The sequence below is a fragment of the Talpa europaea genome, assembly GCF_964194135.1.
Source record: "Talpa europaea genome assembly, chromosome: 13".
NCBI lineage: Eukaryota > Metazoa > Chordata > Mammalia > Eulipotyphla > Talpidae > Talpa > Talpa europaea.
In genome coordinates, this window is record NC_140080.1 from 61,773,105 (window position 1) to 61,790,971 (window position 17,867).

At 40.0% G+C, this 17,867-nt stretch overlaps 1 protein-coding gene across 1 annotated transcript in view; it reads left to right on the forward strand.

Annotated features, from left to right (window-relative positions):
- TTC39C (tetratricopeptide repeat domain 39C) overlaps nucleotides 1–11,364 on the forward strand; it is a gene marked incomplete at its 5' end in the record, with an annotated part of 93,722 nt that extends 82,358 nt beyond the window's left edge. Inside the window, 5 exons of the mRNA XM_084251922.1 lie at nucleotides 1,089–1,212; nucleotides 7,250–7,347; nucleotides 8,562–8,666; nucleotides 10,645–10,683; nucleotides 11,238–11,364. Coding sequence (XP_084108048.1) covers nucleotides 1,089–1,212; nucleotides 7,250–7,347; nucleotides 8,562–8,666; nucleotides 10,645–10,683; nucleotides 11,238–11,327 — 456 coding nt within the window. The 3' untranslated portion in view covers nucleotides 11,328–11,364. The remainder of the gene's footprint in view (nucleotides 1–1,088; nucleotides 1,213–7,249; nucleotides 7,348–8,561; nucleotides 8,667–10,644; nucleotides 10,684–11,237) is intronic.
- Nucleotides 11,365–17,867: the final 6,503 nt, after the last annotated feature.

Here is a 17,867-nt window from a genome sequence, read left to right on the forward strand (position 1 = left end):
ATGAGTAGCAGCGTTACAGACCCTGCAGAGCTAATGAGCATATCTGGAGAGGAAAAGTGTCTGTCTAAAGAGCTTGGTAGTTTCTGGAGAATACAAATTTGCAAAACCTGTGCGAGAGAGGCAGACTGTTGGTTCTCAATATGGTGAACACATCACATTTTGACCTAATCAGAAGCAAAATTGTGCATCAAATGTACCAGCAGAAAGACTCCAGACTGTGGGCATAATGTCCATAATTTATTCTCCACTTTTTAAAAAAGATTTATTTTGTTTATTTATGCATTCAAGTGCTGGGGTACAGGCCAGAGGTGCGGGGGACAGGGAATGAGAGGGTTCCCCATAGACAGAGTGGGGAACAGAACAGAGGGATTGACTGAAATACACTGCTGAGGGGAGCAGCGGGCAAGACAGGAGAGGTCTGCTGCACCATGTGGGTAGCTCCCTGGCCGGGAATTGAACTCGTGCTACAGTGGCTGCCGATAGGTTCAGAGTGCTGACACTTAACCCCTTGTGCCACCAGGGAGGCCCTTATTCTACACTTTTAAGAATAAAACTTACCTGAATTACCCAGGGTTGTATCATAATTCATTAAGTTTTCTATGATTTTATTTTATACATTTTTATTGAATGGTCATTTAATGACATAGTCTGACTATAAACTATATTATAATGTGGAATGCTAACTGAGAGAACCGGGACCAAGTGGAAAGCAAAAAAGTCAATAAAACCACAACTAACACACATTTAGTATGACACCCTCTATATAAACACATTGAGTTATTATGTGTCACAGACATTTATAGTTTTCTGCTATTTCAACTGAAATGAATTTAGTTTCATCCCCCCGTTTTCAGAATATACTCTGGATCTTGATAGTAGATTGAGTTGAATAATGAATGAAGGCATATCTACCATAACACTAAAAATTAGAGAGCAAAGTTTTTTTTATAGAAATCTTTATTTTCGCTTAATAGGAGAGGATCATTCTTGTCACAAAAGAACTGTGCACTTTTAAATGTCTCCAGAGTATATTCTTCATATGAACTTGTTTTCAAAAAGTGAAGCCTGATTATTCTGTCTACCTGCAGGCAGAGAGATTTCGGAAGCAAGCCCCAACCAAAGTGCTATGCGTGCTGGCGTCTGTTGAAGTGTTGTACTTGTGGAAAGCCCTTCCCAACTGCTCCTTCCCCAACCTACAGAGAATGAGTCAAGGTAAGAACCCAACTCTATACATTCCACCTTGTTTTTTCCAATGCTGCTACTTACATTTTCTCATTGATATTGTCTGGTTCAAAGTACAAGTCTGCCACCCCTGGATAAAAGGTGTAGTGACTAAGAAAATTAGTCTCTTCAGTGATGGGAACAGGAAGGAGTGCAATGTACAAACTTGCTCCCTTTGATAAGTGTATGGCAATGTCTACTGATTAAAATTGTTATTATATCTGTTCTCATGAGGTTGGCTGGCAGCATGTATTTTTTCCTTGAAGCCCTTCATTTCATATAAGTGATTCACAGACAGTAAAATGCAGATATTAATGTATGGAGTTCATTGAGTTTTCACCCATCTTTTTAAAGGTTTTTTTTTTTTTTTTTTTTTTTTTTCATAGACGAACTGAGGTATAGGCCAGAGGTGCAGGGGTGGGGTGAGAGGATTTACCAGAGACAGAGTGGGGAGCAGAACAGGCAGACTAACTGAAATACACTGCTGAGGGGAGCAGCGGGCGAGATAGGAGAAGTCTGCTGTGCCATTTGGGTTAGTTCCCTGGCTGGAACTAACTAACTAGTGACAAGGGAACTAACCTTTTTGTCACTAGTTTTTGCCCAAATATAGTCTTACCCATGAAATCCCTTACTTTATCATCAGACTTCCCTGCAGATGTCTTGTACTTTTTTCTCAAAAAACAAAGCCAAAGGAAAAGGTCCACTATCAGGCATTGACAGTGATAGCACTGAGACTTAACCCCTTGGCCTCCAGGAGGCCTGAGTTTTTACCCATCTTGAGTGAAATTGCTACAAAGAAATTGTACAGCATAAGTGTACAGTCTTTTATGTGGCTGTACATGCTTATTTCTCTTAAGTAAATGCCTAGGAGTGTAATTAGATGCCTGTATTTGCGATTCAAAATTTTTTTAAAAGATTTTTTTTATTTTTATTTATACAATAACTGGGGTATAGGCCAGAGTGGCAGGAGGATGAGAGGATTCACCAGAGACAGAGCGGGAGCAGAACAGGCAGACAGACCGAAAGCACTGCTGAGGAGAGTAGTAGGCGAGACAGGAGAGGTCTGCCACGCCACTTGGGAATCTCCCTGGCCAGCTGGGAATCGAACCGGCACTGTGGAAGCTGCGGACAGCTTCACAGTGCTGTTCTCAACCCACTGTGCCACCGGGGAGGTCCTTTTTTTTTTTTTTTTTTTTTTTTTTTTTTTTTGGTGGGACCCTCGCCAGCGGCCAGGGAACAAACTGGCGCTGCAGAGGCTGCTGCAAGTCTAGACTATTTACCAATGTCAAAGCCCAGCGCTCAACCACTGCGCCACCAGGGGGAAAGGCCCTTTTCTTTCTTTTTTTTTTTGGGGGGGGGGAGGTCCTTGTTTCAAATATTAAAAAACCATAAAAACATAGGTTATAATAATCTTTTTAAGGTCATTTTTATTATAGTTGTAGGAAAAGTTCTCAAGGAGAATAAACTAAATTTTTAAATAAAATAGGACTGTGTGAGAGCCCTATTTTAAAGAAACACTGTAATATTTCTTAGTTTAAATGGCCAACTCTTTCTTGTCTGAAAGATTATTTTCTTTGCTCCACACTCCAGCGCAGGAAAGTAGGAAGGACAGACAATATTGCCATACCCATTTCATGAGGAAACTGAGGACCAGGACATGCAGGACATGACATGATGGCTCCCCAGGAGTGTGGGTGCAGCTGCTCTCTGGCCAGACTAGCCCTGCCAGGAGAGCTTCCCGTTCCTACACACAGCTTTGTCTTCCTGGGAGTGCAGAAAGACTAAAACCGTGCAGCTCACCATATGATTCCACATGAGGCTGCAGTGTTAAAGTTAAAACAGACATTCAAAAGATGGTTTACCAGAAGATGAATAACTTTGGAAATGTATTCTTATTCACAAAGAGGATGCCCTTTTCCAATAAAGGTTCAGCATTAATATTTTGGATTTATTCCCCAAAGAGTTTGTTAGCTACTGGAGAAAATGTGTCAGATTCTCCGCCTTGTCACTCATTTTTGCCCAAATACAGTTTCACCCATGGCATCACTTACTTTATCATCAAACTTCCCTGCAGATTTTTTTTGCTTATTTCCCAAAAAAAATAAAACCGAAAGGAATATATACACAATGGAATATTATTCAGCAATCAAAAAAGATAAACTCATGCCATTCACAGCAACATGGATGGAACTAGAAGGAATTATGCTCAGTGAAATAAGCCAGAAGGAAAAAGAAAAATATTGGATGGTTTCACTTATAACAGGAATACAGGGGAACCAAATAAGATATCAGTGTAAAAAAAAAATAACAACAGTACAAAACACAACAAAGCAAAAACAGACAATTATAAACCAGAGACAGGAGGGGAGGAGGAGGGAGGGGGTGAGAGGGAGGGAGGGAGGAGCACAGGGGACTGAGGTGATGGTGCACGGGTACATTGGGGAAGGAAATTCTATGGGGATTCAATCTGAGGGGGTGGGGGGAAGCAAATGTTGTCTTAAAAAATGTAAAAAAAAAGATAAATGTTAAAATAAAAAAATTTTAAAAAAAACCCAAAAGGAAAAGGTCCACTTTTGTAGATCAAAACTTTCATAAACGTTGTTATTCCAGAGATCAAAGTAATGCACCTCCCAAAGTTGTGCGGGGCCTGTAATTAGAGTAGACAGGCAACCCTCCTAAGGAGATTACTTGAAAGGATGTGCAGGTTCTGTGATGTTTGTTTAAAAAGGATATGCATAATTTAAACACATGAAAGTCTAGACTATTTACCAATGTCTAATGCAAAGGAATACTAAAGAAATTTAAGTACTTTCTTAATGCACAAGTGCAGGATCATGTACGTACAGCTAATTAAAACACAAATGCAAATATAAGTAGGCAGTAATTGGCAGGCACAAGAATGATTATCATGTAAAGTGACTTAAATATTCTCTGAACTTCTTCCCAGGTTTCAAAATAAACTAACAACAAGCAGGTAGTCATGGAGAGGGAGCTAGGCTCTGGAATAAAAGTGAGATAATTCTTTAATGTCTTGGTTAAATGTCCACCCAGTTCTGAGAGCTATTAATTAGATTATTTCATTCACCAGTGTTAAGCAGTAATGATTCAAATTCGTTCAACTATATAGAGTACAGTGAAAATCTTTGTAGAAAAAGGTAAGATCCAGGAAAAACTGGTCCTGGGTGACCGTGATCATATTCATCTATTAAACTTTTCCTTCAACCCCACACAGCTTTGTACGTTCAGTTGTCAGCCACCTGTAACTCCCATCAGTAGAATTAAATTGAATTCTCATAATCTTTATTTGTGCTGTTCATCACCCTTCCCTGCCACTCTCCCCTCTCCTTTGCATTCTCCCTGGGTTTTAAAGATATTTCTGTGTGCTCTGAGCACAGCATCCAAACTGTCCTATCAAAACCTAAGTCTCGGGGCCTCCTGGTGGTGCAAAGGGGTTAAGCACAGCACTGTGAAGCTATCTGCAGCCTCTGCAGCACGAGTTTGATCCCCAGCCCAAACAGCAGACCTCTCCTGTCTCTCCCGCTGCTCCCCTCAGCATTGTATTTCAGTCATTCTGCCTGGTCTGTTCCCCACTCTGTCTCTGGTGAATCCTCTTACCCCCTGCACCTCTGTCCTGTACCCCAGTTCTTGTATTCATAAATAAATAAATTAAAAAAAAACAAAAACAAGCCTAAGTCTCATAATAGCTATTTTGCTGCTCAGAACCCTCTGTGGTCTCACCTCATTCAAAGTAAAAACCCAAGTCCCCTAGCGGCCCACAATGCCCCACAGTCTGGACACTGCACCATCTCCGTGCCATTGCTTCTCACTGCTTTTCCCCTTGCTCACCAGGCCCAGCCAAACCCCTCCTTCCAGTTCTTGAACACAACAGACACGTACTGGCCTCAATGGCTTCGAACTGGCTCTTCTCTTCTCTTTGCGTGCAGATGCTCTTACCCCCAACCCCAGGGTCCATTTGTGTCTTTACTGAAACATTACTCTTCAGTGAGGCTTAAACTGCTCCTTTCTGACACTTATCTCTCTCTCTCTGGCTTTATTTTTTTACCTTAATACACGTCTTTTACATCATATTGTACTGTTCCTTTGTATTGTCTGTCTTCTTGGTAAAATGCTCCTTTCTTGAGGGCAGGATTGTTTTGTCATGTCTGAATTTCAGACGGTTAGAACCGACTGGCATGTGGTTGGTGCTCAGTAGATTTTCAATGAATGAGTAAGTGAGCGAATGAACTGCATCCCCTTTCCTGAATGCTGCTGCCTTAAGCTCTTTGAAGTTCTCTTTGGAGCTGTTCTCCTTAGCTTGTAGACGCATCTGCTGCTTCTCTAGGTGCACACTGTACCTTTACCTTCTTTCCATTCTACCCAACTCTTCCAACTACTTCTGATTGTTTGGGAACTTTGAGCTCTGTATGTATATTTACACACACACACACACACACACACACACGCCTACATTGTTATATATATATAGCACTGTGGATATGTGTGTGTTTATAAGATCTTATCAAATCTCAATGTCTGTATTTTTTTTTTAATAGAGGCATGTTTTTCTTTATTTGTTTGCTTGTTTGTTTTTTTTGTTTTGTTTATACATGCACTGGGTACAGTCAGAGGCGTGGGAGGGTGAGAGAATTCACCAGAGCGGGGAGCAGAGCAGGCAGAAGGACCGAAGTACACTGCTGAGGGGAGCAGCGGGCGGCAGGAGAGGTCTGCGCACCATGTGGGACCCTCCTCCGGTGGCCGAGGAGCAGCCGGGGATTGAACCGGCGCCGCAGAGGCCGCGGGCAGCTTCGCAACCCTGCGCTCTACCGCTGCGCCACCGGGGAGGCCCTCAATGTCTGTATTATCATTGTTTCCAACTTCCATCTTTTTCATTTCCTTGGAAACTTCATGTCATCCTCCAATAGGAATGTCTGTCCTCCACAGTAGATGGCAAGCTTCTTGAAGTGGAGAAATCAGGTCTGGCCCTCTCTAAGTGCAGTACCTCATACAAACATGTAAAAGCACCCACTGCATGGTTTTTAAAATTAATATCATGTTATTTTAACAGACCTTAATTTTTATTTATTAATTGTTTAAGATTTATTTATTTATGCATACAAGAACTGGGGTACAGACCATAGATGCGGGGAGTGAGAGGACTCACCAGAGATAGAGTGGTGAGCAGAACAGGCAGACTGACTGAAATACACTGCTGAGGGGAGCAGCAGGCGAGTCAGGAGAGGTCTGCTGTGCCATTTGGGTAGCTCCCTGGCCGGGGATCAAACTCGTGCTGCAGTGGCTGCGGAAAGCTTCATAGGTTGTGTCTTAACCGCTTGTGCCACCAGGGAGGCCCCAGACGTTAATTTTTTAAAGCAGTTTTGTGTTCATAGCAAAACTGAGCAAAAGTCTGGTGTTCACCCATATCCCCTCCCCCACTGCCCCATGCACACAACTTTCCCAACTATCAATATCCCCACCAGAGCAGTACATTTAGCACAGCCAGTGAGCCAACACTCACATCATACCACCCGAAGTCCATAGTTTATATGAGGATTTGTTATCTTGTAGATTCTATGGGATTTGACAAATACATATATCCACTCTTACAGTGTCATACAAAGTTGTTTCATTGCCCTAAAAATCCCCTGAATTCCAATGGTTTATCCCTCCCTACCCTCAGACATCTGGCAACCATTGATCTTTTCACTGCCTCCATAATTTTGTTTTTAGCAGGATGTCATAGTTGGAATCATATAGTGTGGAGCCTTTTCAGGTTGGCTTCTTTCACTTAGTAACAATATGATGCAATTTTGAGACTTCTTGGCACTGTAAGGTTTGATATATTTGTTTTTGTTTTTATTTTTGCTAAGGATACTCACTAGTGGATGAGGAGAGGGAGAAAACCTTTTAAGTGTTGAGCAGAATCATGAACTGAAGAAGTCACCAACACTAATCAATGAAATTCTTAACTTTCAGATTTAGAGAATTAAATGAATGTATTTCTCTCCTGCTGTTTTCACTTCTCTTTAAGCTTGTCATGAAGTAGATGATTCATCTGTTGTGGGATTAAAGTATTTGCTTCTTGGTGCCATTCACAAATGTCTCGGAAACTCAGAAGATGCTGTTCAGGTAAGCAGTTCATGTTGTTGTCATTGTGGAGGAAAATAAACTGAAAAGAGGCTAGGTGCATGCCTCTGAGTAAGGAGAATTTTTTAAGATTTTTTTAAATATATTTTTTTACATCATTGTTCATTTTTAAACAATATTTGCTTCCCCCCACTCCCTCAGGTGTAGTCCCCATAGCATTTCCTTCACCAGTGCACCCGTGCACCATCACCTCAATCCCTTGTGCTCCTTGAGTAAGGAGAATTTAAATGTATTAGCATTAACCTTCCTACTGCATTGTGAACTTTTATTCACTTTATTTGCTGTTAGAAGTTTGATGGTGGTTAATAGTAGTTTTTAATGTAACTTCAGATTCATAGTAAACCTCTTTACTGATGGACTTCTTTGCTGGCACTAGCTATTTCTCAAAATGACAGTCTCAATTAGAGGAGGAGGGATGGACAGTTTTGAAGGAGTAGAGTGAAGCCCCATAGTTAGAAAAAACAAAGATGATCAGGCACATCAGCACGTTCACTTCTCTTTTATTACTGCAGTGCTGGAGGTAAGATCTAGAAAGATGTTTTAGGATATGCTGTGGACATATATGAAAAAGGAGCATATTCTCAGATATTTGGAGTGATTTTTTTTTTAAAGTGTATTGTGGTATTGATTTGAGTGCTCTATGAAAGAGTTCATGTATACTGATAGTCTTTTGGCCTTTAAATCCTGGACCATTGATGCACTTGTATTATAATTTTTAATTAACCTTTAATGTGCGGTTATGATAGTTAATTCCATAGCTCTAAATAACTATATTTCATATACGTAAATACCAGCAAGATACAGTTGAGACATGCATAAGGGATGGTTCTTGGCTTATATGTTGTTTAACTATTAAAGTGCGATAGTTCAAACTTTGAGATGCAAAGATGTTCTTAGCAATAAATCAGTGGAGGCTGGTATATCCACTGGAAATTAAGTAGCACAATTTGGACTCACTAGTGAATAGCATACGCCGAAGGATGCTTATCAGCCAAGCATGTAAAAGGCCTTTTAAGACATGGATGAGGAGGAATAGGAAGAAATAAAGATGCAAAAGAAGAGAAAATCTGATATATTGTAGAATACAGAAATTGCTGAGTTCCTTCTTTTCAGCCTCTTGAAGATGTGATGAGCCTTAGGTAGGAAAATGAAGCTAGGTAGGTAAATAAATTCAAACAAAATTTGTATTCTTTCAGTTCTTTCAACGAGCTGTTAAAGATGAGCTGTGTCGTCAAAATAACTTGTATGTTCAGCCATATGCTTGCTATGAACTTGGATGTCTTTTATTAGACAAACCAGAGGTAAGACTTTGTGTATTCTCTTAAATAATGTTCATCAGTAGAAATGTGAAAACGGACAGGCAGGCACAAAGCACTCTTCATTTTAAAATAGTTTGAGTGCAGTGTTTTGTTTTCCTTGATTTCATGTAAAATGAGTCCAAGAAGATAAAGATCCTATCTTTTTTATTTTTTTTAATTTTTTTTTTAAGATTTATTTTTATTTATTTATATAAGCACTGGGTACAGTCAGAAGCGCGTGAGGGTGAGAGAATTCACCAGAGCCAGAACAGAGAGTAGAACAGGCAGAGTGACGAAACACACTGCTGAGGGGAGCTGCGGGTGTGGCGGGAGAGGTCTGTGTGCCACGTGGGACCCTTGCCAGTCTGCCGGGAATCAAACGGCGCTGCAGAGGCTGCGGGCAGATTCGCAGGCCAGTGCTCAACCACTGCGCCACCGCCACCGGGGAGGCCCTAAAGATCCTATCTTTAAATAGAGTTGAAGGACAAATACTTTTTATCTAGAGTTAGAATTAATTACAAATTAAATTTCAGATAAAGTTTCATTTGAGGGAAAATCATTGCCTTTTTAGAATGATGTGATATGATGCAGTGTGCTTATTCAGAAGAACAAAGAATCCCATTATGATTATAGCTCTGCCACTTATTCTAGTGTCTCATTCTGGTTAAATTACTTAACCAGATACCTTCTTCCTAACCTATGAACAGGATAAACAGTATATGTCTTACTAATTTAATAAAGATGTAGTGAAATAGATAAAAATGATATGTGATTGTTTTAAAATTTTTTAATTGTCAGTTTCTATTAACCAATTTTGGGGATTTTTTAAGTATATATCTAAGTTAGTGTAAAAGGGAAGTTGTTTCTTTTTAAAAATAGCATTTCAGTAATGCCCAAATATGCTTGATACCTTCTTTTAGGACTCAGTTATGAAATACTGGCTTTCTAAATTCTAATGTTGGGGCCTCCCCGGTGGCGCAGCGGTTGAGCGCTGGGTTGCGAAACTGCGCGCGGCCTCTGCGGCGCCGGTTCGATCCCCGGCTGCTCCCCGGCCACCAGAGGAGGGTCCCACATGGCGTGCAGACCTCTCCTGCCGCCCGCTGCTCCCCTCAGCAGTGTACTTCCGTCCTTCTGCCTGCTCTGCTCCCCGCTCTGGCTCTGGTGAATTCTCTCACCCTCCCGCGCTTCTGACTATACCCAGTGCATGTATAAACAAAAAAACAAACAAACAAACCAGCAAACAAATAAATAAAGCATGCCTCTATTAAAAAAAAAAAATAATAATAATAATAAATTCTAATGTTTAGTTAATTCAACTTGGCTTTCAAAGATGTTGGACCCAGTAAAGGTTGAACTAAATCAACAGAAGTATGATATTAATTTAACCCAAAAATATGTAGCCTATCTTTGCCAAAGATATGCTTTTAGTTGGTAAATCTTTTCATATGGAATTCCAATGTCAAAAATAGAAAATCAGTTTTATGAATTTTGATAGAAATTCCTCATAAGATGTTCTTTATTTTAAGGACATTTTTACTCTTTGTGTAACCTTAACATATATACATAAAATATAACAACACTGTTCTGTTTTTGGGAAAAAAAGTTGATGTTCTCACTTAATAACGCCTTCAAAAGGAGATATAACTTACTAATTCCAAATAAGCCTTTTAATTATCACTAATTTTAGGTTACTTAGTGAGATCTTAACCTAAATCATGACAACTCTTCCCAGTTGTAATATTTCATAGGATAGTAGTAAAAATTATGAAGTTATTTTTCAGTTAATGTCTAGATGTAAACTTGTAAGTATCTTCATATGAAAGAAAATTTGAGTCATTATACTTGAATGAGCAATTGACTCATCTCTTTGTCTACTATGAATTGTTTTAATTAACATACCCCATTATGGCATTTTCTGCTTGACTATATGTAATTACATATTATAGATACTAAGACATTTTATCTTTCCTTCCATTCATAGACTGTAGCAAGAGGCAGAACTCTACTTCTTCAAGCAAAGGTAATTTACTGAATCAACATCTTCCAAGTGGTTCTCCTCATCCACTGTAGTGTACACAGGAGTCTGAATTCAAGGAATTTTGTGAGATGGTTGTTCTAGTTGAAAATATTTCTGGAAAGGGAAAGTGATGACTAATTGAATCAGTGAGCACTTGACTTTAAGTGCAATTTCCAAGATCATAAAAAATCAGTATGAACTTGCTCATCCTGTTTTATGAACACGCTTCTTGTTTGCAGGGAAAATAACTTGATTTCATAACTAGGTTCTTAGGATTAAGAATTTCAAGCAGCAGCTCATGTTGAGCAGAGCTTAAGACTAGTGCTTCATGACTAACATGAGGAAAGTTTTCCAACAACATCGATGACATGTGGTTGGCATTTTAAAGGTGAACAAGAAGTTTGAGGTTTGGGGCTTAGAAAATGAAGTGAACTTGAGAACTTTAGTAGAAATGTAAGGGATTTTACTTTGGAAAATACAAAACTTAGCCTAGTTCACACTGCAGTATTGCAAAAACTCAGGTCAGAGTCAGTAAATGTCTTTCTTTGGTTTTACAGGAGGATTTCTCTGGCTACGACTTTGAAAACAGATTGCATGTCCGCATCCATGCTGCTCTAGCCTCTCTGAGGGAGCTGGTTCCTCAGTGACAGACCTGGAATTCCCACTCTGTCCCTCCCCACCCAGGTTCTGCACTTTAAAATAAAAACCGAGGACACAGCTCTTGTGAAGATCGGCTTTTCTTCTGAAAACCACCTGTGCCAGGGACACATTTTTCCATTTAAGCTGACATATTAAAGATCTCCTCTTTTAAACATATACCTAAAAAGTAATAATACTGATGATAATAGTAATATAAACTAACCACCTGGGGAGAGGGCTAAGTGACCTTGTTCAAACATTTTAGTTTTGTGATTTATTATTTTTAAAATGCAATCAAACTATTCAACCTATGTTCTTATAGGAACGCCTAATCTTAAGCACACATCTGACTGGGGGGTAACACTAAAAGGTACCTGTAAAATTATTAACAATATCATGACATAGCATTTATATTGTGTTTTGAAAAAAAATAAAAGTGCTTTTTAGTGTTTTACTTTATCCTCAAACTATTCCTGTGAAAAGCAGCACAGATAATGTTTATTCCCCTTTTTTCAGACACTGAAGTTGAAGCAAAGAAAAGCTAATTAACTTATCCTACTTAATGTGGTTTATCGGTGGAACTATGAATAGGGTGCAATTCTCTCACTGTGGACTGAATATTCTTATTGTAAAATAAAAATAGGTTATCACTAAAAGCATTTGCTTTTTAGCTAAACTTGTGCCAGAAACACTGATCTTCAGATTATATACAAAATATTTCAAAATGATGAACACTCTTTTCCATTGAAAGCTACCCACATAGAAGCAAGTAGTTTTATAACCAAAAGTGTAACTGTTTTGCTAATTTAATTAGAAAGGCTCATCTGTAAACTAGACAAATAATACCTATATTTTTAAAGAGTTTTTCTTTCTTAAAAATTGTCTAATTACCAAAATTTGGAAATCTTTTATTGAGATACGAATTCCTCAAAAGGTTCATTCCTTGGAAAGGTTATTGTTGAATGAACATATGGCTTTTTGCTTCAAAATATTTGATGGCAAAGGGTTTGCTAAGTGCTCTATTACCAGGCTTTAATCATTTTTCCCTTCGCTCAGGTTATTCAGTGTTACAAAAGGAGGTCAAAGTTATTTTGCAATTCTTCATTACAAAGTTTTGTTGTCATTCAGTTTACTTCTTTATTTAGTACTGCACACCTGTGGGTTTTGAAGAGTATAAATACTTCTGTCACTTTCACATATTTCTGCCATAATTGTGTGACTAACTTGACTCAGTCTTAAGGTTAAATTTAAGAAAAAAATTATATTGAGCAAAAGACAATCATTTTAGGGTCATTTATTTACATAACCTTTTGGCAGAAGCATGATCTCTTGCAATGTCAGTACTTTTATATTTCTTTTCAAAATAAGACCTGGGAAAAGCAGCTAGAATGTTGGCAGATTTAATTACTTAGTCTAGTTTTGAGGGAGTGGTCATTTTCCAAATGATCCTTCCTCAATAACTTTGCTAAAATTTGTGTATCCTCACTTCGAAGGTATTAATTCACATGGAAATTCTTCATGTTATGAATTTTGCACTGGTTTGAGCTTCTGGGTAAAGAGAAAAGATTGCTATCCTGCATTCAGTGAATGAGTAGATCTGTGAGCTTAGTAGAAGCTTTCTGAAGAGAAAAACTGGTGTCTAAAAATATTAGCCACCTAGTTTCATCAATGCTGAAAGGAAGAACATTATGAATCTTTCACATGTGGCTCAAGCCATTTTGTTGTCTTCTTCATTGCAATATATGTTGCAAACTTCTTGGTTACAATTGTGGAACATTCTGAATCTTGGAAGTTCATCAGTTTAAACATACTTGAATTTTCATTTTAAATATTATTCAAACTTTTATTCACTATTCAAAGATTACATAAACCCTATACTTTAGAATTCTTTTAAAAAGTGTTCTGCATTAAGAGCTTTAAAAAATTTATTTCTCCAGAGAGATTTTGAGAGTTTTAAATAAGTTTGTGGTTAACCCACGTTAAGGAGTAGACATCTTTGTACCAACTTCTAGCTGGTTCTCTTAAATAGTTAGAGCAGTCTCTCAGAGGTTTGGTGCATTTAGCCCTAGTATGCATGTGTTCACATGGCAGTAGGACATGGAGAAGGGGTAGATGAAGACTCTAAAATATCAAAGCCACGATGCAAGGATACTATCAGGTTGACTGAAATCCAAGTCTCTTTTGAGTTAAGAATTCTTAAAAATTACCTGGCCTGCGTGCCATGACTTATAAAGCCTGTGAACTACTGTAGTCTGCCTGGTAATTTCGCTTGGTGTAAAATGCTCTTTACCCCCTCTGCTGAAGAAAATAATCATATAAGCAGGATTATTTGCATCCACGTGTGCCTTTTTATGTTGACCTCACTCATTCTTCCCCTTTCCTATATTGGAAGCTCTCAAATGGATCTTTTCATTTATAAGTGATAAATATGTTTTTGTATTAGATTGTGCCTATGATGAGAGAACTATCTAATATATATTTTATGTACTCAGCACAATTTTTATACATCAACACACATGGAGGCATGGTCTAATAATAATGTAATAGTCACCTTTGTGGTTATTATACTGAAGATTTTATCTTCTAGGTTAGTTTTTTTTTTTTTATTTTAGCACATGACACATAAGTACTGAACTGAGTATAGAATTGTTACTTTTAGATGTCACAGAAAATTAGATTTATTGTCACATATTGTGTGAGTCAATTATTTACAGAATTTGCACTTTTATATTTCTGCCAACTAAAATTAAAGGGCAATCCATATCTGATTTTTAAATACACATATGTGTATGTGTGTATATACTCACATATATTTTCCCTGTTGTATAAAATCTAGTTGATTGCTTCTTTAAGCAAATTGTGGTGGTAAAAATTCAAAAATAGCTTTGTACCTACAAAGACATATATTTATGCATTTAGGATGTACTGTTTGGTGTTCTTTTTTTTTTTTTTATCCTTGGTGGTGGTATGTTTTGTAGAAAAAAATGAAGCCCACATTGTCCCAAGAAGATGTATGGTAAAAGGTAGCATACACCCAAAAGGGGTGATCCTATTCCTTTAAATCATATACAGTGTTGTAAACCAATGGTATCTCAATAAAAATGTCAAAAAGAAGCTAAGAGGAAACACAGAAAAAGAACTGGAAGAACAAAAGAATGAAAATTGGTCCATAAAAAGATGTGCCCCTTTAGTAAAGTGTGCAAAAATCACCCAGTACACAGTGAACTTAGCTTTCATATAAAAACTAGCAGAGGTATAAACTCTGTGGAAATAAACCTAGTTGACTGGGTATGAAATAGAAGCAACATTCTAAAACCCATGTGATCTCTGAGTTACTCTTCATTTCTCCTCCCATAGGCCAGAGGTTTTCAATTTTAGTCTTTTTCAGATTAACCCTACTCAGATTCTAGTAGGTTCTAGGTAGGGCTTGGGACACCATTTAATCATTAGGATTATTCTAATGCAGGTGGTCTAAGTTATAGAAACACTGTCCTAGGTTATCATCTTAGTAAAGTTAGTAAGTCTGAGAGAAGAGTCAATTCTACAGAGCAAGCTTGTGCTCAAGGTATATTGTGGGGTTGCCAAGAAAATGCTTCTAACCCATTCGCTTTCTAATGGGTTTAGAGCTTGCTGAGTTTTTAAAAAGCATAGATTCAGGTGAAAATGATAACTAGAAGGATATCCCATGCCATGTATCTGATGAGTAAAGGCACAGAGGTGGGCCTCCTCGGTGGCGCAGTGGTTGAGCGCTGGGTTGTGAAGCTGCCCGAGGCCTCTGCGGCGCCGGTTCGATCCCCGGCTGCTCCCCGGCCACCGGAGGAGGGTCCCACATGGCGTGCAGACCTCTCCTGCCGCCCGCTGCTCCCCTCAGCAGTGTACTTCGGTCCTTCTGCCTGCTCTGCTCCCCACTCTGGCTCTGGTGAATTCTCTCACCCTCCCGCGCTTCTGACTGTACCCAGTGCATGTATAAACAAACAAAAAAAGGCACAGAGGTAACAAACGGCATGAGTAATCATTCCTATTCTCTAGAGTCAAGTGAGAATCATGGGATGAGGGATGGAGGCATGCAGAGCTCACACCAAGAACCTTGGACATTTATCCATGTCCAAGATAAGAGGTAAGGATGGGGATAAGGGCAGAGAACAATAACTAACAAGATAGATTTCAATTTTGGTTAGATTCCTAGTAACAACATAAGGACAAGGTGATTGTAAAACCACATTAAATCATTGAGAGTTCAGGAAATCAGCAAATGATTTAATACTTTTTGATTAAAGGTTTTCACTAACAATTTGCATGTCAGAAGGACTGGGACAAATAAGTCATGGGAATTGTGGAAAGAGTAAAGGCTTGCCTTCTGAGTTACATACTCTTCACAATTCCTAACCCATAATTAGGTTACTTGAGATGATGCACTGAGTTTGGACTACACAAACATAAATGTCTCTAATTTCAAAAGACACCATAAATGGGTCTCAGTTACATTACACCTTTGATTAAGTTAAATGTGTTATCCAGGGGAGGGAAGAAATTGAGAGAAAATGTGGTTCACGGGTGATATGGTGGTGGGAGAACTGTGGGGACTACAATGATGTAAGAAAAAAATATGAAAAAAATGTGTTACAAACTGAAAAGTTACATGTGTTATAAATCAAATGGCCTCATCTCAATTTTATCCTACTCTGGGTGGGGCTGGGATCTCTGAGGAAGGACAGACCTACCACTGGCCTATAATCAATTTAAAGTGCATTTCTCCTTTAATCTTGAAAATATAGTCTCTTATACTCTGGTTTCTCTACATGTGGTATAAATTTTTTGCGTTTTAAAAATGTCTCCATGAGAAGATGGAACTTGCATGCCATATAAATGGACAGTAACAATTTAAAATTTTTGGATTACTATCCCCAGAAAAGACTGTTTTCTGCATATATTTAGACTGGCTGTAACATGAAATCATTGTGAAGTGCTCAGGAAGTGCTATTTTTTCTAAATTAAAAAAAAAAAAAGATTTTATCAGATAAGTGCCCCGGTATGACTAGCAAATTGATTTACAGTTAAGTCAGTGGTTCTTGTTGCTTTTTAAACATTAGAAAATGGGTTACAATGAAAACTGCTTGTAATCTGATAATCAGGATTATGGTGTTACTTAATGCCTAGCCCAAATATGTTAGGCGGAATGGGTGAAAGAGCAAGGAGTGGGTATTTTTAAAATGAGTCGACATTCCTTTGGTAAATCTAAGCAGAGGTTAAACACAGTACTGGACGACCTGGAACCTGTTACTGACACTGTGATTTGACAGGGCTGTTAAATTGTATCTGAGGTGTTACTGCAAGCCCTAATTACAGAAACGGGAACTTCAGGACTGACGTCAATTCTCTTCCCGCAGGCGAGTGTCTCAAGAGGAAAAGTACTGTTGCCTAAAATCATTCATTCTCTTCATACTTATGTTGTGTACATAGTGGCAGAAATCTTTCTTTGGAAAGATGATTCCAGAGTAACGGATTTGTGGGGAGGAAAGGAGCTTGTGGAAAGGAGTGGCGGTGACAGCAAAATTAAGAACTGTCATAACGCTCTTCCTCCTTCGAAACAAGCGCTTATTTTCGACTGATTGACCACAGGCCGTAGCCTTGACCTACACCCAGACTCCTGGCCCTTCGGAAACATCCAGTTTCCTTCTTGTCCGGGTTTGCCTTCCCCGGAAGAGGCAAAGCACGCCTTCCAGGCGCGGAATTCCAGCCTTTGTCCCTTTCGGCTTCCCATTGGCTGGGGCGAAGGCCCCGCCTACTTCCGTGATCATCCAGAGCCTGCCGTGAGCGGGCGGGTCTTTGTGACGTAAGCCCTGACGACGCCGGAGGGTATAAAGGGACCCCCGGGAGCGCCTTCTCCCTCAGGAGCCGCCGGCAAGGGGGTAGCGAGGAAGCTCCTACGAGTGAAGCGGGAAAGAAGGTGGGGCGAGTCCGGAGAGAAGGCCTTGTGCTGCGGCCCCGGCGGCTTTCAGGCTCAGTGGACGGCGCCTCTAGTGCCTGGCAGGAGTACGGCTGCCCCGGAGTGGGAGGCCCGGGGGCGGAGGCCAGCGCGGCTGTGGCGAGCTCCGGGGGCCGGGCCGCTGCTCCTGCGCCCCGCGCCGCTGCTCCTGCCCCCCGGCCCTAGTCCGCGGCTTGCGGACGCCTTCGCCCTCCCAGTGTACTGCCCTCCCCACCAAACAAAGCAAACCAAACGCCAAGAAAATGAGCCCAGACACAGCGCGGGGACCCGAGACCCCAGCCTGGGTCTTGAGGGCGTGAGGGGTGCGGGCCCGCTCCGTTTCCCGGAGCTCGGAAGCCCCAGAGGCCGCCTCTGCCCGAGGCACGGTTGTCCTTGCGCGTTCCCCGGGCCCCAGAGGGGCCGTGGAAGCTACGGTTAGGCGCGGGGCGGGGCGGTTGTAAAGTGTGTTGGTTTTCGACACGTGTTCTCTGAAGGGGAGATTTGAGGAGACATATTAAGCCGTAACTTTTAGGCAATTCAGCGTCTGTATTTGTGGCTTTAGTCACTGATGTAGTCACGTGTG